The 26,329-nt window shown below is 53.1% G+C and overlaps 2 protein-coding genes across 3 annotated transcripts; one reads left to right on the forward strand and one right to left on the reverse strand.

Annotated features, from left to right (window-relative positions):
* Window positions 1-3,035: 3,035 nt before the first annotated feature.
* On the reverse strand, window positions 3,036-11,519 carry PCK2 (phosphoenolpyruvate carboxykinase 2, mitochondrial). Its single transcript, XM_034993880.1, has 10 exons — window positions 11,312-11,519; window positions 9,004-9,249; window positions 8,370-8,554; window positions 8,080-8,283; window positions 7,531-7,718; window positions 7,051-7,213; window positions 6,587-6,805; window positions 4,309-4,446; window positions 3,933-4,028; window positions 3,036-3,687 (listed from the first exon to the last, which is right to left on the reverse strand). The coding sequence occupies exons 1-10, from the start codon at window positions 11,338-11,340 to the stop codon at window positions 3,233-3,235; spliced, it is 1,923 nt and encodes a 640-aa protein (XP_034849771.1). The 5' UTR covers window positions 11,341-11,519; the 3' UTR covers window positions 3,036-3,232.
* Window positions 11,520-21,564: 10,045 nt separating this feature from the next.
* Window positions 21,565-23,194, forward strand: NRL (neural retina leucine zipper). Of its 2 annotated transcripts, none has more exons than XM_034993881.1 (2): window positions 21,565-21,945; window positions 22,851-23,194. In XM_034993881.1, exons 1-2 carry the CDS (start codon window positions 21,565-21,567, stop codon window positions 23,181-23,183), a joined length of 714 nt encoding a protein of 237 aa, XP_034849772.1. In that variant the 3' UTR covers window positions 23,184-23,194. The 2 variants fall into 2 exon arrangements, 1 of the variants encoding a protein (XP_034849772.1); XR_004677277.1 differs by lacking the exon at window positions 21,565-21,945 and adding an exon at window positions 22,693-22,732 and having other exon boundaries at window positions 22,851-22,923.
* Window positions 23,195-26,329: the final 3,135 nt, after the last annotated feature.

Raw genomic sequence — 26,329 nt, forward strand, 5'->3', positions numbered from 1 at the left:
TGTGGCAGATAGGAGGTACAGATGTGATACAGAAGAAGTTAAAAACCCTTTAGCCAGGAATTTGAGTAGGAGCTATCAGTATGAACTCTTGAGGTGACTTACTATCCCTATCCATTGAAAAGATCTAGAAACAATGGACCAATCTTATAGCAATGTACACTCCTACCACTTAGATCTTAAAATACCATTTCCCATGGAAAACAACCAGAGTTTGAAGAAATGGCTGATTCCAGATCTGGGGCAGGAAATGTACAAGGTGAACCTGAACAACTTATCAGATAGCAAGAAGCCAAGAAACACTATCAGGGTAATGTCAAAAGGACTCAGAGGCCAAGTTGTCAGGCCAAAGTTGGGACAATTTGAGCATTAAAAGGATAATTTAATAAACAGTAAGTATGTTTAAATCCATGAGTTCATAATGGGGTGTGAGTGTGTAAGTAACTAATTGTTCACCCTTTTGCAGGATGATAGGAAACCAAATCATTATAGTGAAGATGATAAATATAGGAAAAGAATCCATTATCTTGCTGTTTTTCTATGAACTGTATCAGAGGGTAATGAAATAGAAGATGAAGGGATGTCTTTTTTTTTTTTTAAGATTTTATTTATTCATTTGAGAGAGGAAGTGCGCGAGCAGGAGCAGGGGGGAGGCAGAGGGAGAAGCAGACTCCCCACTGAGCCGGGAGCCCCAGGACCTGGAGATCATGACCTGAGCCGAAGGTAGACGCTTAATTAACCATCTGAGCCACCCAGGCACCCCTGAAGGGATGTCTTTTTGTAACACTATTCCAACAATTATGACAGAATTTGGGTATGACTGTTTTGAAATCCCTAGTAAATTAATGAATCTAGGCATTGAGCATCTAGGTCTGGTTGCTTCAATGGTTAAATTGAGGGAAAAGAAAGGAAGACTGAAAGAAACTTCAAAAGCAAATGAAATTCTTAAAAATGGGCAAAGCTGAACTATAATGGCCAAAGATCCACATTTGGATGATAAAACTACAAAAATAAAATCAAAAGACATGATTATCAGGCACCATAGTATCCATTTATGCCAGGAAGGAGGGGCTGTGATAAAGATGAAGAACCCAGCGAGGGGGTGGGGGAACTTTGGGTGTCTGCAAAGTTCTGTTTCTTTCTCTGGGTGATGGTTTAAAGGGTGTTCACTTTCTGTTAAGAGTTTATTAAACTAAACCTTTGTTTTTCATGGTTTTCTGTACCTGTGTTTTATTTTAAAATAAAATGGTTGGGAACGCCTGGCTGGCTCAGAAGAGTATATAACTTGATCTCAGGGTTGAGTTCAAGCCCCACATTGGGTATAGAAATTACTTAAATAAATAACTTAAAAATAAAATAAAAAGGTTAAAATGTGTTAACTATATTTTATCATGTGTCTGCAGCTGCAGGGCATGCAGCCCAATTTTATTCTAATCATCGAAATCATTTTTAAGGCTCATACCTTCACATCACTGAGCATTTAGATACCAGAAGGGGCCTGGAACCCCAGTTCCCTGCCTTTTTCCTGGAGGGACTTCTTTCCAAACCTATTTTTTTCTGCCCTAAATTTTATTTACATTGTTCATTTTCTTCTTAATCTGTAGAGTCAGGAATATATGATATAGGCTTTTAGGGCCTCCTCTAATCAATATAGAGTGGAAAGGTGAGAGCAGCTAACATATAGTCAGTCAGTGGCATAGTTCTGAGTGACCCTTTTAATCCCCCTAACAACACTGAGGTGCGGGCACATCCCCATTTTACAGATGAAGACAGAGGCACCCCGGGCCTGATGCTGTGTGCCTAACATCAGTGCTATGCTGCCTCTGATCCTATTCTCAGTTATCACATGCTGTTCATGAAGCTGAGGATTTGGCTATATATTTTTAAGTATAATAGACTCCATTGCTAACTGTTTTAGCACTTGATCCACTCTGATCTTAGATTCTTTTCTGCCTACACATTGTAGCTGGTTATTGGCTGTTCTCTATGAACCACTTGGTGTTTCCTCCTCCAGTGTTTTGTTTTCAGGCAATTCCCAGTAATTCCATCTTGGTGAACTTTATTCTCATTTTCTGGGTACAGACTTCCATCTTACCAAGCTCAGTTTATACATTCACTCAGCCTGATTCGGATCAGAGGCAAAGCTTTCCCTCATCTGATGCCCCTGATTTATGGAGGATCATCACTCTCTGTGGTTTCCCTCTAAAGCTGATTTCTGAGGATTTAGGCCAAGGCCTTGCCACTTAAACTATGGTCCCCGGACCAGCAGCATCAGCATCAATTAGGAACTTGTAAGAGAAACAGAATCTTCCAGCCACTCCGGACTTGCTGAACGAACATTTTATCAAGATCCCCAGGGGACTCATATGCACTTTAAAGTTTGAGAAGCACGGAATAGGGGCCATCTAAAGTCATTATAGTTCTACAAGCCTATGCTGCTAAGAGAGATGTCTATGCAGTTACTGTTTACCCTTGGCTCTACTGTTAGCTCTGTGGGCTTGGGCAATGACTTGACCTCTTTGTGCCTTTGTTTCTTCACCTGTAATATGGCACTTGCTTCAAAGTGTTGTTCTGTAACCTGCTCAGAACAGCAGCCGGCACACAGAAGGCACTATGAGTGTTAGCTGTCTTATTATTGGATAAGCCTCCACAAATGCTCTGAGAGTCCCAATTTCAGGTCAGCCAGGAGGAAGAACAGGTCTGACAACTGACAATGGAACTGCTTCACTGGGGAATGGGGTTCTAGAGGCTTCTGTGTCTCTAAGTGGGAGATCGGGAATTTTAGGCCTGGAAGCAGCTCACGGAAGCCTCCATCTTTTTAAGACCTCGGGACACAGAGTCGATGCACCTTCTCCCAGAAATTCCTACTTCTATGGCCCAGTGGCAGAGCTGCCTGTGAGTGAGATCCTGGCTGCCACCAGGCTGTGCCAGGCCAGGCTGCACTGGGGCGCTGGCTGCCTGGAGGGCTGCAAGAAGAAGACTGTGAAATTGGTGTTAGAAGCCCGTGAAGACAGGTGGGAATGAAAACAGCACGAAAGTTGTGGAAAATAAATGACCATCTCTTATTATTGGACCGAGTGTCGGAGAAGGTCTGTGGCTTGGTCTCATGGCACCCAGATGTTGGTTACATCAAATTGCTCATATTTTCTGCAAGCCTGGTGGCTCTCCTATCCCTGGATGGGGGCTGGGATGGGATGGGGGTTGCTGTGCTCTCTTGCTAGCCTGGAGCCTCAGGTCACATTCTGCGCACACGTCCCTCCAGGGCCTCCAGTTCAGCCAACACCTCCTTGGGTAGATCCTGATTGACCTGCTCGGTCAGGTAGCTCCGAATATCACGAACCTCCTGTTCCCAGAAGTCCTTGGGGAGCGAGAACAGCTGGGTGGTGTCTATGGCTCCCAGGCCGCTGAGATCCAAGGCGCCTTCCTTCGGCACCAGCCCGATGGGCGTCTCTCGGGCACTGTCCTCTCCTTCTAGCCGCCGGCAGATCCAGTCTAGCACCCGAGCATTCTCTCCAAAGCCTGGCCACAGGAAGCGGCCTGCCTCATCCCGCCGGAACCAGTTGACATGGAAGATGCGGGGCAGCCGGGCCCCCTTGCGCTCCTCCATGCTCAGCCAGTGTTCTAGGTAGCGCCCGAAGTTGTAGCCAAAAAAGGGCCGCATGGCAAATGGGTCATGCATGATGATCTTCCCTGGGGAGGGGAGCAGGATGGGTAAGGCCTCTTCCTCCTTACTGGAGAAGAGAAGGGCACCCTGCCACCGGCTGGAGGGAGTGGTGAAACTTTGGTGGCTCTGGAATCTTCCTCAGATTAGGGTGAAGAGAAGGGACTGGGAAAAGAGACACGTGGGGAGGGCAGGCAGGAGGAAGGCCTGGCTCAGGAAGGGAGAGAAGCAGCGATGTGGGCACACAGGAGAGGGGCACAGGGAGGGCACTCACCTTTGTGTTCAGCCGCAGCAGTGGACTCAGAGCGCATGGCACTGCCCACAAACACCCCGTGGCGCCAGTTGAAGGCCTCATATACCAGGGGTACTCCTAGAACACGGGTGAACAGGGTCACAGGCAGCTTTTTTCTTTGGACCCTCACTCCATCCCTTCTGGTGATCTTGACTCCTGGTCTTGCTCTCCTAGGATTTCTGCTATCCCATTTTCAAACTGTATGCCTCCCCATAGTTTTGCATTCTCCAGGGGACAGCTCTAGAGACAGATAGCTACAGTGGCAATCCAGGCTGAGCCTTTAAGTACAAGAGGGGGTGGGCCCTGAGACAGAGCCAGACCCTTTACTGAGGAGGCATGGAGCCCACATGATGCTTACCTTTGGGTCTGCGGCCTCCAAAGATGATGGCATCAATGGGGACACCCTCAGGGGCCTCCCAGGCTGGGTCCATGATGGGGCACTGGCGAGCCGGGGCACAAAAGCGAGAGTTGGGATGTGCACAGGGCTCCTTGTCTCCTGGCAGGGACAGTACAACTACTATCACTTCCAAGGACTTGTCCACCCCCAACACACACATACTTTTGCACACACTCTTGCACAATTTCTGTTTGCATCATCAACGCCCTGCAACCTCGTGTGGTAAGGAGCAGGGAGAAGGGAGCCAGGACATCTCCCCCAAAAGATCAGGTTATTTATCTAAACGGTGCTGCCAGCTGAGGTATGTGAGAAAGAGTGGGCAAGGCATTGGGGTTTAGCAAGACCCTACCGTCTATGCCAAGCTATAGCCACTTGGCATTACCACTGCTCAAGAGAAGGGCCTTAGCGACTGGCATAAGGTTAGAACAGAAAATTTATCCCAGAAGTGGTTTCTTTATTTATGGGATTATTATTTAAGCAAACACTCAAACCTAAAGCAAAAACTGAGACCGTCAGATCAGTATTTCAGACAATTGACTTTCCATCAGCAAATAGGGGAAGATGGGATCTTCTGAGGAATGTAAACAGGAATTGATTTGGTGATTTCTCTGGGTCTGCTCAGACCCAGACGGAGTGATAGGGCTGGAGGAAGTCAGACATAACCTGGGCAGGCATAACCTGAGGAGCGTAGGTCATGTGGCCCCGTCAGGTGCCCTGGAGAAGGAATGGGACCAAATTAGTGGCATATGTATAAAGTATCACCATGGGGGCCCTGAAGCGACATGGTGTCTTCTCTGCTGGAGGTTGCTGGTCGGACCTGGAGGGGGGGCGGCCAAGGGAGTTCTAGAGCCAGTCGCCCCCTCCCACCCCCGTGTCCCCTTCCCCACCCCCAGCTCCTGCCTCCACCTGCATGTAAGAGCCTTGTGCCCTTCCATCAGCCGCCAATTCAGGTCCCTGAACAGGGTATTATTCCCAGAATTGCAGCTAGGCACAACACGCTTATACCCGTGAAGCTAGAGATGATGAAAGGGTTGGGGAATGAGCCTGTGGGGAAGTAGGAAAGTTTCTTGGGTTTCTCAGTTGGGTGGGGAGGCCATGGAGGGCTTAATGACGGTGGTGGAGACAGTGAGCGGTGATTCGATAAGGAGGGAGCATGCTCGGCCAGCCCAGAAAACGTGAATGTAGGCTTCAGCGACCATAAGCATGCCGTCCCCAGCATGCCCTTCTTTGCTCCCATCCCTAGGTCTCCGGGCTCTCTGACTGCAGAAGGTCCAGAGTGCAGGGGTGGGGGAGGAGCAGGACTGCTAGGCGCCAGGGGCAATGACAGGGTTGAGAAAGAGGCTAAAGAGAGAGACACAGCGAGAGAGGGAACACAAGTAGGGGGATTGGGAGAGGGAGAAGAAGGCTTTAAAATCTTTTAAAAAAAAAAAAAAAAAAAAAAGAGGCTAAAGAGCTGGTCTGATTTCCCCTGGAAGGTGGATCGGGGTGTGTGTGTTAGAGGGACGGGGAAGGGTCTTTTTTAAAGATTTATTATTTTAGAGTGGGGGCAGAGGGAGAGAGAGAGAGAGAGAGAGAGAATCTCAAGCAGACTCCACGCCAAGCACCAGCACGGAGCCGACAGGGGGCTTGATTTCACAACCCTGAGATCATGATCTGAGCAGAAATCAAGAGTCAGCTGCTTAACAGGCTGAGCCACCCAGGCGTCCCAAAACTGACCTTTAGACAATGGTTATCTTACAGGGGATGGTGGGAGCCAAGTAGCAGGGGGAGGGGCAGGCTTCCTCCTTCCTAATGGGTCAAACTTTATGGACTGTGCTTTGAGCCCAATTCCTTGTGTAAAAATTTTCAAAACAGTCCTTGCCTTTCCTTTTTAAAAAAAATTCCAGCTTATTTTTATTGAGAATTTGCTATGTATTCAGCACTGTGCTTAACTCTTTGCATGCATTATTTAGCCCTCCAGCAGTCTTACGAGATAGGTACGTTGGTAATCACCTCTATTTAACTGATGGGGTCACTGAAGCTCAGGAGGGTAAGCAACTTAGTCAGGTCCCAAAGCCAGTACTTGGTGGAGATGGGACTTGACCTGAGATCTTGCTTGCGGTTGGAAACTGGGACTATTCATAACTTCCTGGGCCTCCCAGAGGTCCTGGAGGATAGCTGCAGGTTGTGGAGAAGGCTTTTACGTCATCAAGGTGCTGAGCCCGGAGGGGCTGTGTCACAACTCCCCCACACCACATACCGGGTTTCCAGGGTTTGCCCAGCCAGGAGGTCACGGTGACACCAGGCGGAAGAGGCTGGTCAATGCCCTCCCAGTACACTCCACCATCGCTGGTCTCAGCCACATTGGTGAAAAGAGTGTTACTCTGGATTGTGGCCATGGCGTTGGGATTGGTGGTGGCAGAGGTGCCAGGGGCCACCCCGAAGAAGCCATTCTCAGGGTTGATGGCCCGGAGTCGACCTGTTAGGAGAAGTGACAGAAAAGAAGGGCCAACCCGGGAGAGGTGAGAGGTGCGGCCATGGAAGGTTCTACTCTGCTCCTCCTTGCCCTGAGCTGGTCCCCAGATCTGATGGGGAAAGACTTTCTGTCTCTGGGGTGGCTGGACTACCAGGAGGCAGGGGGCAGGTCCACCAGGAGCAGCGGAGGGGAGACTCCTATACTCCGGTAAGAGCCAGAACCGAGAGTATGATGCAAGGGCCTCTCACCATCACTGTCAAACCTCATCCAGGCGATGTCATCCCCCACGCACTCCACTTTCCAGCCCGGCAGTGCTGGCCGCATCATGGCCAGGTTAGTCTTGCCACAGGCACTGGGGAAGGCGGCCGCCACATAGCGCTTCTTCCCCGCAGGGTTGGTGATACCCAGGATCTGTGTGTTGAGGAGAGAGGGAACAAGGAGGAGTCACCAGAGGTCAGTTATGGTCTGCACAGAAAGGACAGCTAGGAGTTAACAGGGAGGACAAATGTTTATTCATGAAACAGGTGCCAACACCTCGCCAGCCCTGTGGCGGCAAGTGAAAGCCCCCTCAATGATCTGCAGCCTGGGGCCAAGGCTTCGGTCACTGGGGCGGAGTCCCTGCCCACCAGCCTGGCCCCTGGCAGTGGGGAGGTGAGGCTAAGGCTGCCGGCCAGGGCCCGCCCTCGCCCTGCTCCCCGCAGCTGCCCAGATCCTCACCAGGCCCTCACCAGCATGTGCTCCGCCAGCCAGCCCTCGTCCCGGGCCAGCCGAGAGGCGATGCGAAGGGCAAAGCACTTCTTGCCCAGCAAGGAGTTGCCACCGTAGCCGCTGCCAAAGGAGACGATCTCCCGCTGGTCAGGCACGTGGCCAATCAGGGTTTTCTCTGGGTTGCATGGCCACTGGCTCACTGGCTCCCCTGGGGACAATGGGGTCATAGGGCTGACTGCTGGCAGGGGCATCAGGAACTGGGGCGTTAGGGGCTGGAGGGATCGGGCTTGGCGGGAGAGACACTTAGGAGCAGTGGCGGTGCCAATGAGTGGCTCAGGCCCCCCACCTCATACCATCCATCAGCTCCTGTGTCCCTCTTCTGGGATATGGACAGATGACTTTTCTCAATCTTGCGCAAACTGGTCTGCCGACACGGCATCACCCCCAGCCCAGACTGCTGCCCTAGATTTTGGGACTTAGGTGTTTCACTAATGAGGATGGGTGGAATTTGGGGTTCCCTCCGTGTGCGAGCAGGTCTGTGTTCCCCCCTAGGCATGGCAAGCGCTCACCTTGCCCAGTCAGGGGCTGGCCCACAGAGTGCAGACACTTGACAAAGTTGCCATCTCCCAGGGCCTGGAGCACGGGCGTCCCCAACCGGGTCATGATACGCATGCTTGCTACCACGTAGGCTGAGTCAGTGAGCTGCACTCCGATGCGGGACAGTGGGGAGCCCACGGGACCCATGCTGAATGGAAGCACATACATGGTTCGGCCTGTGAAGGAAAATGCCACCTGGATGAAGGGTTCTAACCTGTTCATACCTTCAGTGTCCCTGGTTCTGTGTCCCTGCCCCGGTTACCCTGCATGCAGCCCGGAAACCTCTCATCCACAGCTTGCTGGAACTCAGCTGGGGACATCCAGTTGCCTAGCTGCCCTCGGGCCCCACCAGCGGGGAGGGGCACTGTGTCCCGTTGAGAAGGAGTTACAATCACCGTCTTGCTCTCTACTCGGGCCACATCCTTGGGGTCTGTGCGGGCCAGCCAGCTGGGGGAGAAGGAGTTATCAGGACGATGTGGCCAGCCGATCTCCTTCATCCCCCAACCCAATCTCTCAAGTCCAACTTTAACTCTAGGTCTTCTGTGGGCCTGATTTCTTCCCATCCATTTGCACCTCAGTAGCTTCCTCCAGATTCTGTCCCATCTAAGGGGGTAGTTCCCTTGGCCTAGCCTTCTAAAGGCCCTTGGCGAAAACTCTCTGAACTTGGGAGAGGAAAAAAAAAAAAAAGGCAAAGGTTTTTACTTATATTAGCTTCTCTCCTTAACATAAAAATACAGACCAATCCCACTAATTCCTGATTCTGTTTCCCCAAAGGTCCCATGCTTGCTCCTTCCATTGGGATGGTCTCATTAAATTTGATTTTGTCTTGGTAAATCCAAAGTGGCCCAGTCCAAGTAGCTGCCCCCATCTCATGGGTCATGGGGCCCAGGGCGTACCAGTTGTTGTACTTGGGGAGCTTTCGGATAAGTCCCTGCTTTTCCAGGAGGGTCAGCGTGGCAGTGTTCTCAGCCTCGGTGCCATCACAGATATGGACGCCCTCCGGTCGGCACAGGCGGGCACTGCGTTCCACAAAGTCTCGCACCCCAGCAGGCAGCTGGCCCAGATCTCCACTGAGTACTCGCAGGGTCTGGATGCTGCGCCATGATGACCAGCCCCAGGGGCTCAGCCCAGGCCAGCTAAGCCTGCAAGACAAGAAACAGAGAGGGAATGAGCGCGGTGTTCTCATGGAAGCCAGGCAAGTCAAGGGGACAAGAAGCTTGAGGGCTGCCGGGGAGCGTGCTAGAGCGGGTCTGGGCGCAGGCACCTTGAAGGGCAGGTCGGAATAGGTGTGTGGGATGGGTTCGGGCCACATGTATCTTGCGGCCTTCACGAGTCTCAGTGAAGGACAGGTATTGGCCAATGACCCTACGGGCACATGCCTGGCTGTGGGGAGTATATGTGGAGGAATGCTGAGGTTATTGCAGGCTAAGCCTGTGTCCACGTTTCACTGTGTCTGGTTGCTGCTGGAAATGATGGGGTGCCCCGTTGCCCAGGTGACAGCTTCATGTGTTGGGTATTTGAAGCTCTCATCCCTGTTCTTCCCCTTCTCAAGCATTGTTTTTATAAGTTAAAAAAGCAGCTGTTTTTACTTTCTTCTTCAGGTGTGTATGCTATAAGACTGTGAAAGCCTCTGCAAAGGACCCAGGCCTTGAGATGGGACAGTCCCAGGTTTCTAGATTAGGGCTCTTGCACAGAGAATGGGTAACTGGATATTGGGGTTCCAGGCATCAGAGCCAGGGCTGCCCACCTGGGCCAACAAGGGTTGCATAAGATGTTGCCACTGGGTAGGTGTCTTTGAGTTGGGCCGAAGGCTGACTGTTGGGGAATGTCACTGGCTGGGATTTGTGCCCATTCCCAGGAGGGCAGGATCCCTGTTGTCTGTCCCTTCACACTCCTGGGAGAGGGAGAAAAAGGGTCTACTCTGATTGGCCTGGACCCAGGGTGGAGTGACCAGAGAGAGCAAAGGCCAAGAGAGGGAAGTTGCCCTCCTCCTATGCCACGCCTCACCCACCAGAAACTGCTCCACACAATGGACTGCGTGCTCCTGCCCCTCCCCCTAGAGGTCACATGCCTAGAGAGCTCTGGGTGTTAGCAGAAGGGCGGGGGCAGGGGGGGGGGAGGTGCACATCAGACTGCAAAAAGCTCAAACTCAGAGGCTGTAAGGGGTGGGGGGGGAAGGCAGGACCCTCAGACCATGGATGTGGGAGCTAGAGCCTGGCTAGAGTGGGACCTGGGCTGGCTTCCAACAGAGAAAGCAGGATGAAAACCCAGTGTGGCCACAGGGGCAGAGGAAGAGGACTCCTGGAACCTGGAGAGTTGTCCCTGAGCATTCATTTGAAAGGCACCCAGTCTTGGGGAGAGCTTCTCCCCTAAGGGGGCCTGGTTCAGGAAGTCTCTGGTGATGCTCCGCCACTCCCCTCCAGTCCCCTAAGTGGGACCTTCTCCTTCTCCTCTGCTCCGGAGACCACCCACAAGGGCTGGCAAAGTGGAACCAGCTGTGGGAGAGATATGGGGTCAGCTCAGACTTTGGGACAAATGCTGGGAAGAAGGGAGGCTACAGAGGACAGACAGGAAGCTGTGAAAAGGGAGCAGGGATTAGGGGTTCCCGTCCTGGACAGGGGCCAAAGCCAGCCATATCAGAATTGAAGGCAACTTGTCCCCCTCCTCCACCTTGTTTCCCTCCTTCCCCTGGCCCCAGGTCCCTGGGCTGCACCGGGCCCAGGTCGCGGGAGGCCGGGTAATAGAGGTTTACCTTCTACCTTCTTTGGGGAGCTCTGAGCTCAATCCCCCAGGGATTCATGCACCCTTGACCCCAGGGCCCTATCGCTTCTGATCGCAACTGGGGCACAGGGGTTACATCTGTAAAGGAAAGGAAGAGACGAGGAGACAGGGCTCCGCGGGGGCGAGCGAGGAGGGGGAGGAAGTTCTGAGTGGCAGGTCTAGACGGCGCGGTCAGAGACCTGCAAAGCAGGGAGAGGGAAGAGGGGACGGAAGCGGAGACCCAGAGCAGCAGAGGCCGCCCCAGGTCTCCCGCGAGACGCCCGGCCCAAGAGGCCTGGGATCGAGAAACACTCGCCCCCGGCCCGCCGCCTCCTCTGCGGGGAAAGCGGACGGAGGCGGGCGGGCAGGAGAGCGCCCCTGTCCGCCCCGAGGGGGCGAGCGCGGCGGAAGGTGCGGGTCGGCCCCGGGCTGGGGTTCACTCACCGCAGGCCGGGGCGGTACACAGCGGCCATTGCACCTGGGCGGGGGCTGCGGGGTGGCCACGAGAACCGAGCGGAGCCGGGGAGATAAGGAAGGTGGGGAAGGAGGGAGCGCAGCGAGCGGGAGCGAAGGCTGGGCGGGAGGCGCTTAAAAAGGAGGCGGGCGGGAGGGCGCAGGGGCGGAACCTAGCAGGGCCGGCACGACCCTCTCTCCGCCCTGCCATTCGGCCCGCTCCCCGGGTCCCCGGACTCCAGGCCCCAGGCCCGCCCAGGCCCCGCCCCACGCCCCCGCATCCTAGTCCCTAAACCCGTCTCTCCCATTGGACAGCCGGGCCCCTCGGTTCCTCGCCTCCGCGAGGCCCCGCCCCCCGCCCCGCCTCGTCCCCTGCACATGATGTAACTTTGAGGACTCTTGCTCCCGAGAGATAGGGGCTGGGAGACACTGGGGTGGCAAACAAACCAGGAAAGAGGGGTGAGGCCAGGGCGGGGGCCCACGGAGGCTGGAAGTCCAGAAACTGGACATTGCCTTTTCCCTTCTGGGGACTGGCCACTCTGAGACTCAGGCTTTTCTGTTTTTCAGGGTCACAGGGCTAAGGTTCCCTCGGTCCCCAACTCCCAAATCCCTGTTTCTTCTCCTCCTAATGAGGGCTCTCTTCTTCTTCTTCTTCATTTTTTTTTTTTTTACAGATTTTATTTATTCATTTGACAGAGATAGATACAGCGAGAGAGGGAACACAAGCAGTGGGAGTGGGAGAGGGGGAAGCAGGCTTCCTGCTAAGCAGGAACCCCGATGAGAGGCTCGATCCCAGGACCCTGGGATCATGACCTGAGCCGAAGGCAGACACTTAATGACTGAGCCACCCAGGCGCCCCATGAGGGCTCTCTTCTGCTTCACCATGAAATGGTGGTTCCTCTCCACCCCAGAGTCTTTCCTTTGGGCCTCTGTCCTGGCTGTTCTTGCCACATTCCCCTGGAGAACTAATCTGTCCCACCCGACCATCACATATGGTCCTCAGATAATTTCTCAAGTTATGTCTCCATCCAGACATCTCCATGCAACTTGAGACCACTAAGTATCACCCCAAATGCCATAGTAACTCAAACTCAAACATGTCTATGGTAGGCACCTGCCCAGCATTGACACCCCCTTTTTGGTAGTAACACCCTGATGTTCCTTTGGGGAACCACCTCCCCAGTCCATGTGATCATACAGGGCTCCTGTGGGTATGCTCTCAGTGTGGCCAATTTGTATGTTCCTCGCTTTGGCCACAGTGATTGGGAATGTTCAGGGATGGATATGAGGTCCCTCTTGGGGGCTTTTTCTGTAAACTTTTAAAATGGGCTGTCTTTCTGTTGGGGTTGCTGAGCCTGGTAGGATATAAACCTAGAGCTGCTGGGTGTCAGCTTGGCACTGCAAAGCAGGAACCTACCCTAGATGGAAGCCAGCCTGGAGGAAGCAGAGCAGAGGGATGGAGAGCTACAGATCCCTGATTTCGGTTGTAAGAGTCAAAAAATTTCTTCTCTCACTCAAGCTAATTTTCAATGGATTTCTGCCATTTGCAACAGAAATAATCCTGATTCTCAGGTTTCTCAGAGTTCTGTGCTAGAACATATCAGGACAAGGAGAGCTGGCCTCTAGCCTTGGGCTTGCTGTTGGCTCTCTATCTCTTCATCCAGCCCCCATCCTGTACTCAACCTCACGTGTATATATTTGGGATTCTTTCCTCCAGTCCCTATATCCAAGCTCTGTCCACACCTACTCCGCTTCAAACAGCTGCCTCTTTGGCCACCTTTTAGTACTAAAGGTGTGCACGCCAGGGGCAGCATGGATCTGCCAAAGGTCATCATTTCTTTCATAATCCTGCACCTGTTCTCACGGTTCCGCATCTCAGTGAATGGCACCAGCATCTAGGCAGTTGCCCCAGAGGAACCTGAATCAGTCTAGGCTATTCCTTTCTTCTCTTCCATAGCCAATCAGACACCAGGAACTTTGGATTTGTACTTCCTAATTAGCTCTCAAATCTATGTCCATCCCCATGGCCACTGCCTTAGTTCAGGGCTTACCTCTCACCTGGCTTCGGGTGATATCTTCCAAGATACTTCTTGGACTCCTGCCTCTCCAAATGCCACCCACTCTCCCTCCAGCCAGCTACCCTCCAAACTCTGCACATAAGTTCACTTTGATGAGTTAAGAGAGAGAGGGAGAATGTTTATTGTGTGGACACCAGGCCGGGCTCTGTGCCAGCAGTTTTACATGCATCATTTCATGCAGTTTCACAACCATCCTATTTTACGGATGTGGACACTGAGGCCCAGAGAGGTTGTCATCTGCTCAATGTCACATAGCTGCTCCGCAGGAGAAATGGGAGTCTGAATCGAAGCCTTTCTGACTCTCATTACCAGGTTATTTTTTCCCCCTTCCAATCCTATACTGTCCCCTTGATTTATAATTTTTAAAAAGGTGAGATCATATCACTTTCAGGCTTAAAATCCCTTCGAGGCTTCCTACAACGTGGCAACTGATGTCCTTTGTAATCTGGCTCCTATTTATCCAACATTATCACTGCCACCTTCCTACTTGCCACCTACATACTCAACTGCAGTTTCCAGAACACTTCTGCCAACCCCTTCTGCCCTTCAGATTTAAATTAAACATCCCCTCACGTGAAGTCAGTTTGACTCTAAGAATTAACATCTATCTCATGTGTATTGGTTTTATACTGTATACATACCTCTGTTTTTGAATTTCTCACACTTTACTATAGTTACTTTTGTATCTCTGTAATCCCTACTTAAGTGTTAGCTCCTTGAAAGAAGGACCCAAATTTTAGTCTTATTTTTATCCTAGTTTCTGGCAGAATCTGGCCTATAATAGGCAGCTAATAAATGCTGTTTGAATAAAAGAATAAACAAGTCTCACGTTCCTGAATCCTTCTCCCCCATTATGTCCTTCCTTAACTTTAGGGGCTCCCTGAGGGTTTCCTTGTAGTGTTGATTCCCTTTATTTGCTACAATTGTATACCGGTCCTGGCCCTCCTCCCAGCTTGGTCTACCAGCAGGCATAGCGTTGGAGGCATACCACCGCCAGGGGGCAGGGTGTGACCAGCCTTGCCCTGGTCTGCATCTTCTTCCCTGGCCCTCTGGGTCTGGCCTTTGGACATCCTACAGAACCCCTGTAGTGGATGCTGTGGTGTGCCACCTAGATCCCCTCTTCAGGATCCAGGTGCTCATTGTCCCAGCCCTGGAGTGTTGGCTGCTAATGGCTCACAGCTGAATACTTCCCTGAGAACTACCTGGGGGTAATACCCCTCTCCTGGTGCAGCATGTATCCAGTGACTGGTTGATGCAGGGGTACAAGGCCTGGTCCCCTTTCCTCAGTTTGGTCCAGCCGAGCTCCAGAGCTCCTATGGGGTCAGCTGAAGCCTCTGTTACAATTGCAGAACATTTCTGCTTTTCCTGCTGTCCAGTCCTGTTTTTCTCTCTGCTTTTATTTTTATTTTATTTTATTTTTTAAAAAAGATTTTATTCATTTATTTGACAGAGAGAGACACAGCGAGAGAGGGAACACAAGCAGGGGGAGTGGGAGAGGGAGAAGCAGGCTTCCTGCTGAGCAGAGGGCCCGATGTGGGGCTCGATCCCAGGACCCTGGGATCATGACCGGAGCCGAAGGCAGATGCTTAACGACTGAGCCACCCAGATGCCCCTCTCTCTGCTTTTAAAAGTCCTCCCCCTACCCCCACCCCAGGGAACTACCTGTACACAAGTTTCCATCTCAGAGTTTGTTTCCAGCTTAAGATATCCCCTAAACTCAACTTGGATACTGCATGAGCCCCCAAATCTGACTCTGATTCCATTTTGCCCTCCTCCACACTAGATCCAAAGTGATCTTTTCAAACACAGTCTAATCACGTCACAATCCTGCCAAAAGTTCTTTAGTAGCTTCTCATTGCTCTTGGAATAAAGCCCAAATCCTAAACTTGGACTATAAGGCTCTGCTGATATCTCCACCCTCACCTACTACCATTCTTGCCACTTTCTTGGTTTCTACTCTCTGGCTATGTTGGCCTTTTTATTTGTTCATTTTGTACACGTGTCTCTTTCCTGCCCAGAGTCCTTGCATATATTGTTCTTGCAGATTGGAATCCCCCCTTTCTCCACACCCCCAGACATGGTCACTTCTTACTCACCCGGCCAGTCTCAGTTTAATATGTCTTCATTAGGCAAGCTGTCCCCGGGATGCCGCCCCCCCATTAGATTACGTCTTCATGAAATAAAATCTTCTAGTGCCTGCCCTTCTCCTTCATGGGACTCACCTCAGTTATAATGGTTTCTTTTCATGTAGGCTCCTCCTTAACATATGTGGGGCCTGGGGCAAGAGTACAAATAGGGGCACCTGGCTGGCTCAGTTGGAAGAGCGAAGAGTGTGCAACTCTTGATCTTGGGGTCGTGAGTTTGAGCCCCATGTCAGGTGTAGAGATTACTTAAGTAAATTAAAAAAAAAAACAAACCTTTAAGAAAGAGTGCAAATAGAGGCTCACAAACCTTGTGTTTAAATTTTTAAAAAAAATATTTTATTTATTTATTTGAGAGAGAGAGAGAGAACAGGAGGGAGAGGAGAGAGAATCTGAAGCTGAATCCACACTGAGCACAGAGCCTGATGTGGGCTCGATTCCACAAAAACGAAAGCGAGATCTTGACCTGAGCCGAAAGAGTCGGTTGCTTAACTGACTGAGCCAGCCAGCTGCCCCCTTGTGTTTAAACATTTAAAATGTAGAACTTATGCTAAGAAACTCTTAAATAAAATATGTTCTATTCTTCTACCTTGATAAATATATACATAATGGTCTGGAATTTGGTTCAAATTTGAATTCAGATTTGGACTTTATTTGGAGTCCTCAGGATTCTACAGTAGAATGTGGTGGTATGGGGATAGGATGTGTTGGGCTGTTGGCCTTGGGCCCTCTTCTTTTCCCACTCCTGACACCATCTTGTACTGTGAGAGGCCTCATGTGCACACATGTGGACCTCTCTGTCTACACGTCCCAGTTCTGTCCAAGACCTACTGCAGATGGTCACCGTTGGCCAGTCTTTGGGTCTAGGGATGTATGTACCATAGTGTGGTCCAGTCCTGCAAGGGCCCACCCAGGGGAGAGGTCCATGTGGGCCCTAGAAGTGGGCTTGGGGCCCTTTGGGCAGAGAATTCCTGGGTATCTGGAATGTGGTCCAGAAGGGGATTGGGTGTGGGCGGAGGAGGCCTGAACTCCTCATCCCATGGGGTGGGACACAGCCAGAATGGAACCTTCCAAAACCACAGGGTCCAAGGCAGGGGCCACTCTTGCCTGGGTCTAGGGGCGATAAATTGATGTTTCCCTGTTTCATCAGTCTGTATGCTCTATGAAGGCAGGGCTGGTGTCAGTCTTTACTGGGGTGTCCCTAAGGCCTAGCACAGTGCCTGGTGCTTAATAAACACTTGTCAAGGGACGCCTGGGTGGCTCAATCAGTTAAGCATCTGCCTTCGGCTCAGGTCATGATCCCGGGGTCCTGGGATCGAGCCCCACATCCGGCTCCCTGCTCTGCAGGGAGCCTGCTTCTCCCTCTGCTTGCTCTTCCCCCTGCTTGTGCTCTTGCTCTCTCTGACAAATAAATAAATAAAATCTTTAAAAAAACCCAAAAACACTTGTCAAATGAACATACCAGGTAGATCAGGAAGAGGTTTGAAGATTTGGATCCATTACTGAAGATCCAGATGCCCAAAGCCAGAACTTAGAGGGCTTACAGGGTCTAATGCGCTCCAAAAATGGGAGTGCAGGACGGAGGAGGCAGTGACGGCACTCTGGCTTACTGACTGTGTCTCCTCTCCTCTCTCTTTGTCTCGTACCCCAGTTCTCCTGGCCCTTCACCTGCCTGGCCCTCTTCCCCCAATTGTCCAACATCCCTCTGTTTATATCTTTCTCCTTTTTTGTCCTTTGGCCACTGAGCCTCCTCTGTGGCCTGACCATCCGTCTGTCTGTTCTTCTGTATTTCTTTCTAGCTCTTGGTCCCCAGTCTTAACTTTCCTCTGTCCCTTCCTTCTACCGCCATTGCTCTTCTGGTCCCTTGCTCCTAGCACCCCCTCTTGTTACTCCTTACTCCCTTCTTGGTCCTCTCCAGAAGACTTCCTCTCTTTTTTAGTTTGCCACTCAGTGGCCCTTTGCCCACCTCTTCCATGGGCCTACATCGCTCCAACTCCTCAAATACAAATCCTTGGAGAGCCCCCGGCTTGTTCTGCCCTCCATTCCAGGTTGACACCTACTGCCCCTTCCGCTAAGCCTTCTTGCCTCCCTTCCTCTGTTCCGTCATTTCTGCGGTCCACCTGGCGTCATCTTTTTCACTCCTGTTTCCCTGTCCCCAGATGTCCTGGAGTCAGTCACTCTCAGTGTGCATCTCCCAGGCTCTGGGTCCCCCACTGAAAGGGCCCATTAACCACCTCCCGGGGCCCCACTGGTTGCCATGGCCTCTCCTCTCTGTGCCCTTGCTCCTTTCCTCTGGCCCAGCCCTCACTGCCCGGACTCCTTTCCCTAGTCAGTGGCACCTGGTCTGAGCCCTGAGCGGCTCAGCTTGCCTGAGCTTGTTTAGTCTGACTCTTTTAGCCCGTTAGCAGCTTAGCCCCCCCACCTCTTCTTTGAGCCCTCCAGTAAACAAGAAGATCAGCACAGACCTGACAGCTGTTTGGGAGCAAGTGTCTGGCCAGGCCAGGCATGAGAAAGGGGCTGCATTCAACAATTCCCACTCCTTCTTCAACTCAGGAAGTTCTGGGCACTCTTTCCTGGCTATGTGCCTCAAGGCCACATTCCGTGGACGTGTGTGCGATTCCCTGTCTCCATGATCCCCATTCCCATCTGTGGCCTTGTTCCCAGGCCTTGGTTCTTCTGCAAAAACAGCTAGATCCAAGCAATTACACTGAGAAGCCTTACTACTTAAATCATGACAATGGTCTCTGCTCCACGAAATGCAGGACAGATGTGGGAAGAGGGTGATGTCATTTGATCTAGGTCTTCTTATATGTGTGTACTGAGCATGGTAAGAGAGGCCACACACAGAGAGAGAGAGAGACAGAGAGAGAGAAAGCTGTGTAAACTGTAGATATTCTGTAGACCAGTGGTTCTCAAACTTCAGTGTTCATCAAAGTCCCCTGAGGGCTTATTAAAACACAGATTTTGGGGGATCCCATCCACAGAGTTTCTGATTCGGTGGGTTTGAGGTGAGGCCAGAGACTATGCATTTCTAGCAAGTTCCCAGATGCTGCTGCTGGTTGGGGGAGCCATACTTTGAGAACTACTGTTCTCATCTGAATCCACCAGTTGGGACCAGGTTAATTTTATAACTGTTGATCCTTGGGGCTGATGGACACCCAGGTCTCTCTCTGTCTTGGGACAGAGGGCCTGTTAACCCCATGGGCACGTTTGGGTATCCTCACCAGGTAAGGAATAGCCGTTAACTCCTGGAGTTCTATTCTAGCACACACCCTGTTTTAAACAGCTTCAGACAGGTTTAAACACCTCCTTAGCTAATTCCTAGTATCCCCCTTCCAACTTCTACTCAGGGATGAGAGCTCTAAGAGGTGTTAAGGGATTAGGCTGAAAATGTAGGTCACCCCCTAGCCATCTGGGAACCAGGATGGTGAAAGAGGAAGAGAGAGGGGCAGAGATACATGCAGGGAAAAGGCGAGGGGAAGCAGAGGGTGTGTGAGGGCAGTTACAGAAGTGTCTCGGATGGATTGGTGGTGATTAGATTTCCGTGTCCCGAGGTGGCCCGGAAGGAAGGAGCAGAGATCCCCACTCTCCCTTCTGCTGCTCCTTCTTCTGAGCTGGGCAGCCTGTCCCGGGACTGGGTCAGCAAGAGTGGGAGAGGCTGAGGATTGGGTGGCCAAGTCCTGGACATTCACCAAGGGGACGGGTGCCTGTCTTTCTGATACGATAGCTGTGAGGGGCGTGGGGCCTCACAGTGGGAGTGAGGAAGGGGACAGAAATGTGAGGATTCCCGAGCACAGGAAACAGACCCAACTGGCTAGGTCAGAGTGGGTTCAGGACCGCTTGGACTCCCGCAAACACTGCCACGGTGCTGTCGAGCGTTGGAGGGTGAGGGCGCTGGGAGCTTCTCTGGGCCTCTCCTCCAGTCCCAGGCTCTCAGTCGCTGAGGGCTGAGGGTGGTGTTCACACGAGTGTGGCTGGCCAGGCCAAAGCCGCTTTCTGTACCGGGGGACTGAGCATCTGCAAGACGGACCATCAGTAAGGAGCTTTGTTGGGGAAGATGCCTCCTTTCCTTCCTTGAGAACAGGCATACTTGTCCTCTCCCCTCTTCTCATTCCCCGCAACCCCCCAGGCCAATGAGATATGCAAATGATCCCCTTACCTCATTGGCTAGAGGCCTGAGGACCACAGATGACCTCAGAGCGCTGGCCCTTTAAGAGTGTCCTGTGGGCTTGGTGCCCACAGCGCCTTGTTCTGAGCGCAGAGGCACCAGGCCCCACTCAATGGGGTCTCCAGTCTCAGGGGACGCTGTGCCTGCCTGGCTCTGACACTGAGCACATCGTCTCTACCATCCTCCTCGTGAGTATATTCAGGCCTACCTGCATGCCAGGCCTCTCACCTACAGCCTCCTCCTCTGTCACCTGCTGTCTGCTCTCTGTTGTCTATCTTCAAGAATCCTCACACTTCTGTCCCCTGCCCCACTCCCACTCTGACTGGCTTTATGTCCCTCACGGCTATCACGGCAGAAAGAGAAATAACCCTCCTCACTTAGCTCTTCATTCAGGCCTCTCTCAGTGTTTCGCCATCTCCTCCCTGCCAAGGATCGTTCCTTCAATCTGTGTCTTTGTTTCTACCACCCCTGTCCTCTCCAGGGTGAGGGGCTCAATAGATAGGGCAACAACCCTTCCCTGGGACAGGAAGAGCGAAAGACTCGTCCTTCCCCCCCACCTCTCTGGGCAGAGCCTGAGGGTCTGAGATGTCGTTAGAAAGAGGGCTACCTAGGCTTGAGGTGTCAAGATGGAGCCAAATGCCAAGCCCTGGGGATGAGCACTCCCTGCCTTGCCCCTTCAGGGGGCTGGCAATGGGCCGTTGGAACTGGGAGCTGGGCTAGAGCTTGGGAGTTCCAGGCTGGGAAGGATCTCTGAGTTTACCTAGCCTGAGGTTCCTCAGGTGAGTGCACACTCTGGGGTTGATAACAGGGAGGAGAGCTCCTTGGTGACATAAGTTTGGGACACTCTGGGTTGAGGCTGAACAGATGGTTTACTGAAGGACTTCTCAGATTAATATGCTGCTGTGCTTTGTGAATCTGCAGAATGTGGGGATGGGAGGGAGCATTTCTCAAAATTATCTGAGCATTGACTTCTTCTTGGGTATTTCTCAGACTTAGGGTTTCCCAGAACACTCCCTGGGAAATGGTAAAGTCTAACTGCCTTATTGAACAAAAAGGGAAACTGGGGTCAGAAAGGGGGAGGTGATCTGTCCAAGTTCACACAACATAGCAGGTTCTGGATAGAAGGAGGAAAACCAATTTTAGTTGGTTCCCTTTGGAGAGATTGGCTTGGGGAAAGAAGGTCACCACTCAGTCCTGATCTTTCTAGAACCGATTCTAGGACCTTTCTTTTGTCTTTGCAAAGTCTCATGCTCCTATAAAAGGGATTAATTGATTGATTAACCCATAGAACAGATGTGCACTGAGGACCTTCTGTGTTTAAGGCATCGATCTAGGTGTTCTGAGAGAGGTATAACAACTTGTTATCCTCATACATTAAAATTCACAGCATACATGCCTTCCCATTGTCCTAAAATAGACACATACTCTGTCACAGTTAATTAAGCAAAATTTTTTGATTGCTTGGAAATGAAATGATGTCTCTTGAGATGACAGAGCCTCTCAGTATGTCCCAGCACCAGAGTTGGGAGCACTGCCACGTTCCTCTTGTTTTTCACAGCTCCCAGAGGCACCAGTGGGGCCAGACGCTGTGCTGTCTATCCTCTTCCCCAGTCAGGCCTCTGAGCTGCTTGCCCCCAGTTAGGAGCCCCTGCCACCCGAAAAGTTGCTCCAGCCCAGAGGTGACTCTTTAGGGAACAGAGTTGCACCATCACCCGGGCTTTCCAGAACTCTGGCTCTGCAGGGCATCTGGGCTTTGGGAGAAGCAGGTTCTGGTGAAGGAGGCTGGCAGGCAGCCTCCAGGTGCTCCAAACCTCTCCTTTGTTTTTGCAGGTGCACCCCTCCCAATCCAGCCCCAGAATGGCACTGCCTCCCAGCCCACTGGCTATGGAGTATGTCAATGACTTTGACTTGATGAAGTTTGAGGTAAAGCGGGAACCCTCTGAGGGACGATCTGGCCCCCCAACAGCCTCACTGGGCTCCACACCCTACAGCTCAGTGCCTCCTTCACCCACCTTCAGTGAGCCAGGCATGGTGGGGGCTACCGAGGGCCCCCGGCCAGGCCTGGAGGAGCTGTACTGGCTGGCCACGCTGCAGCAGCAGCTGGGAGCTGGGGAGGCACTGGGCCTGAGTCCTGAGGAGGCTGTGGAGCTGCTGCAGGGTCAGGGTCCAGTCCCTACCGAGGGGCCCCACAGCTACTACCCAGGGAGCCCGGAGGAGACAGGAGCGCAGCATGCCCAGGTGAGTGATCACTGAGTTGGCCTGAGGGGAGGCAGGGTGAGGGGGGACAGCCCAAGAGAGGAAGGAGAATTCCAGGACAGGGTTATGGATTGGGGAAGAGACAGAGGGCAGGAGAAAAGAAGGGCCCTTGAAGGAAATCAGAGAAAACTACCTTCTGCTCCCTCCCCTTTTTCCAAATGGAGAGAAATGAGTAGTCAGAACCAAGAGGAAGAGGGAGAAGACCTGGTTAGAAGAGGACCAAAAGGGGAGAGTTGAGAATTAATGGGGAGCGGTTCTTTACGGGGAGGTAAATATACTCCGTCTGTGGAAACCAGGGAAAGAGTAGTGCGTGGAATGGAGTGGAGTTGAGACTGTGGGAACGGGAATGAGGTTGGCCTTTTCAAACATCGTGCTTCCCCAGGCCCCAGTCTTCTCAGGAAGGATTGGGACTCATCCTATTAATTATAGACACAGATGGGGGTGTTGAGGGCATTAGGATGTAATCCAAATCCTTTGAGGGTCACAGGGTTGCGGCCTTCAGGACAGGGGAGCGAGGTGCATTGGCGGGGCGGGGTCTGCCTGGGCGCGTGTCCACTCGACACCAAGAGAGCCTGGAGCCGGACGCTGAGGACCGCGCAGGGCTGACGCGGGTTTCCGACCGGCGACTGGCTCGCCTGACCGCGGGAGGCGGGGCCTGCAGCGCGGGGCGGACCCAAAGGGGCGCGCGCTCCCCGGGGAGGAGGGGCTTGTTGGGACCTGGGGCGGGGTCTGGACTGCGGGGTGGATTCGGTGGAAGGGCGAGCGTCAGGTAAGGCTGGGGCCGGGGGCGGAGCCTCCCAGAGGGCGGGGCAGCCCCTCAGGCGACCCGAGGGTGGAGCCGGGCGGGCTCCCGGCGCTGACCCGCTCTCCGCCCGCTCCCTCTGCAGCTGGCCGAGCGGTTTTCGGACGCGGCGCTGGTGTCGATGTCTGTGCGGGAGCTCAACCGGCAGCTGCGGGGATGCGGGCGCGACGAGGCGCTGCGGCTGAAGCAGAGGCGCCGCACGCTGAAGAACCGCGGTTACGCGCAGGCCTGTCGCTCCAAGCGGCTGCAGCAGCGGCGCGGGCTAGAGGCCGAGCGCGCCCGCCTGGCCGCCCAGCTGGACGCGCTGCGGGCCGAGGTGGCCCGCCTGGCCAGGGAGCGCGACCTCTACAAGGCTCGCTGTGACCGGCTGACCTCGAGCGGCCCCGGGGCCGGGGACCACGCCCACTTCTTCCTCTGAGCCGCTGGGGGCCGCCGAGGGGTGTCGTGGGGGGGATGGGGGGGCACCACGCAGGAGGCCACTGTACCGTTCACTAGATGGTTACTGAGCGCCTTCTGGTGCCAGACACTCCGTGGTATGACTACACAAAAATATTTCGAACTTCCTGGACCCTCAAGGCATGCTCCGAGGTTAGATGCTGGTCATTTTCTGGGAGGGAGGTCTTCTCTCCTCACGCAGGCAGCACACAGAACCCTCCACCTCTGTTCCACCCCACATGACCAGGACACCGAGATCTGGAGGAGCCAGTGCCGGGCACTGTGGGGGAGGGGGGGAAGGCGGGGAGGCGTGGATGATGGCTGGGTGACAGCGAATGGGAGGCGAGGGAGTGGTGTGACTCCCCCTCAGTTTAGATTTTAATTCAAGGTTTTCAACCTGTAGTGCATTAAGGCGGTAATTAGCAATGAAGCCGTCTTTTCATTCCGAGGCTTGGAAACTCCCCATTTTAGGACGACTGCATTTTCAAGATCTCAGTTACCAACAGCAAGACAGACTAGGAACTCTATCCAAGAGGCTTTCCTCCCACCCAACCCGGTGGCCTCCAGGGCCCAGAGCAGCAAAGGCCTGAGGAGCTCTGGGAGTGGTTGGTGTGGGCTGGGAGAGAACTCTGGGAAGGAGTCTGGGGACCTGGGTGCTAGTCCCAGCTCTGCCACGGGATACCTCTGTCACCTTGAGAAAACCACTTGCTCCCTGGGTTTTGGTTACCTCCTCTAATCCTGGGTTGGAGACTTCCGACACCTTTTCAGTTCTGGCATCTCCTTGGTGTGGGAGCCCCAAGAGTCTCCCCAAGAAGCCCCCAGGACAACCTTACCGAAGGGACTTCCTGTCCTGCTCCTGCTTCCTGATTGCAGCCTCTGCAGTGGATGAGCCCCCGCACTGGTCCTCTGCTGCTCCCTCCAGGCTGCCTTGGCCTCCAGACCTGCATAGGGTACCCTTACTACCTCCTGCCTTGCTGAGGGCTGGGGTGAGATTTTACCCAGTATGACAAGATGCTGAAAGAATGCAGTTTTTGTGAATTAAACTTGAAGTTCAGGCAGAACTTTATACTATTGGCTAAACGTTCTTGCCATTTAAGAAGTGTTCATTCTTTAGCCTTGCTCCCAGTGTGTGTGTGTGTGTGTGTGTGTGTGTGTGTGTGTGTGTGGTGAGTCTCAGTTCCGGAGGGCCAATGAAAATGGGGTGGAAGGGTGGGGATTGGGCCAGATGGAGCCTCCTCCTCCTCCCACCATTGCACAGAAGCCCAGAAGCATCAGTGATGGGGCCAGGCTTGCCTATGGCTATCCTGAGGTCCCAGAGTTGCCATGGTTACCCAGCCCTCTGGTTCATCTGCCTACAGAGAGTAGGCGGGGGCTCTGGGCAGAGCAGAGGCATTGAGCTAGGAGCAGCTACCTCACCAGCCACTGTCGTAGGTCCTCTAAGGGACATAATAAATAGGGAGAAGCAGTTGAGGGTGGGGAAGAGGCTCCCATATGTCTCTCTTCCTTTCTGCCCCCTCTATCCACCCCCTCCCCAGCTGTCTCTTCCCATCACAGTTCTTATTCCCTCCTCCCCCTCCTCTAGCCCAGCTCGTCCCTCTTCCACTCAGGAACCTGCAACGGGAGGCATCTCCTCCATCTCCCCCAGGATTTCTTTTTCTTCTCCTCTCCTTCTCCACCACTGGCCATTGGCCACCCTCTCTGGCTCTGGCTGAGTGACTCACAGCACATTTGGTCTCTCCTCCTTCATCTCCTTCATCATTGAGGGAGAGGCTGGGGCAGGGAGGGTCCCTCCAGGATCCTGTCTTTTCTTCCCTGGCTCTGGATATCACCTGTCTTCTCACCTGCTCTCCGGAGCTTCAATCCAGACCCAGCACTGCTCTTGCACACCTTACCTTAACTGGCTGAGGCCCTGCACAGCACACACACACGGGCAGAGATGCCATCCACAGGAACCTACCCCCATACACACAATCAGCCCACGTATACATACACCTGGGGCTCAAGATGAGGCTCATACAGAAGTTGCACACTAGTGATTTAGAGTGTGGGCACTTCAGTCAGATGGGTCTGGGCTCAATTCCAGGCTCACCAGTTCTTTGATGATGGGTGGATTTAAATGAAGCCTCACTTGATTTGAAGAAAAATGGGGAAAATGATGCCAACTACCTAGTGAGAGTGAATGCATTTAAAGCACGTAGCACCAAGTTTCACACATGGTGAACAATAATGTTCACTGCTGTTGTTAATGTTATTAGGGGCACACAGCCTGACTTTCTGAAACATTAAGGCCACACTCGTGGAGAGGCAGGGATGTGCAGTGCATGAACACGCAGGAAAACCAGGCTGCGCAGACCTCAGATGCCCCCTCTGTGTTCATAATCCACTCACAGACCCGCTGCCCTCCTTCAGTCCCCCCAACACCCCTGCTTGGCCCGCCCCACAGCTGTGTGGGGGCTGGAGTGCAGCTCCTGGGGGACTCAGCTGGGCTTCTCTAGAGACAGCTGTAAGAGGGCATCACCCTGCCCCTTTGACAGCCCCTCATCACCACCCCCCATCTCTGGTAATTAACCTCCATGGTGCTGGGCCCCCTGGGGTTGGGAGGTGAGGGTAGGGGCTCCTCAGATCCCACTGGCACACAGTTGGGGTGAAACTGCTGAGATACCAGGCTGCGTGGGAGCTCTGGCTCAGATCTGAAAGTTGCTGGTCCTCATTTCTTAATGGTGTGTGTGGATGGGTGGGCGTTATGGACCGTCCATCACATCTGAGGCATGATAGATAGAGGCTGAGGTGCTAGGAGTGGTTCCCTTTATTAACGACCAGAAAGTCAGGATCACTGAAGAAAGTCACAAGGCTGAGGGGTATGGGGCCTGGAGAGAAAGAGCAGGGCTCACCACACACTTCCAGGACCTAGGGGCCACAGCTGGTCCAAGAGGGAGAGGCACTGGTCACTCGAGTCACAAGGGTCAGGACAGGCACCTGGGACAGGGTGGGATAGTCATCAGCACCTTCCTCCACACCACCCCGAGCCCAGATGCGCTCCACCAAGCCCCACTTTGCACCCCTGTCCACCGCTTTGGGCCCCCGGGACTCACTGAGAGGCTGAGGGAGGGTTGGTCCGGTGGGAGGCAG

This window comes from Mirounga leonina, unplaced genomic scaffold (assembly GCF_011800145.1).
Source record: "Mirounga leonina isolate KUSES-001 unplaced genomic scaffold, KU_Mleo_1.0 Mir_91, whole genome shotgun sequence".
NCBI lineage: Eukaryota > Metazoa > Chordata > Mammalia > Carnivora > Phocidae > Mirounga > Mirounga leonina.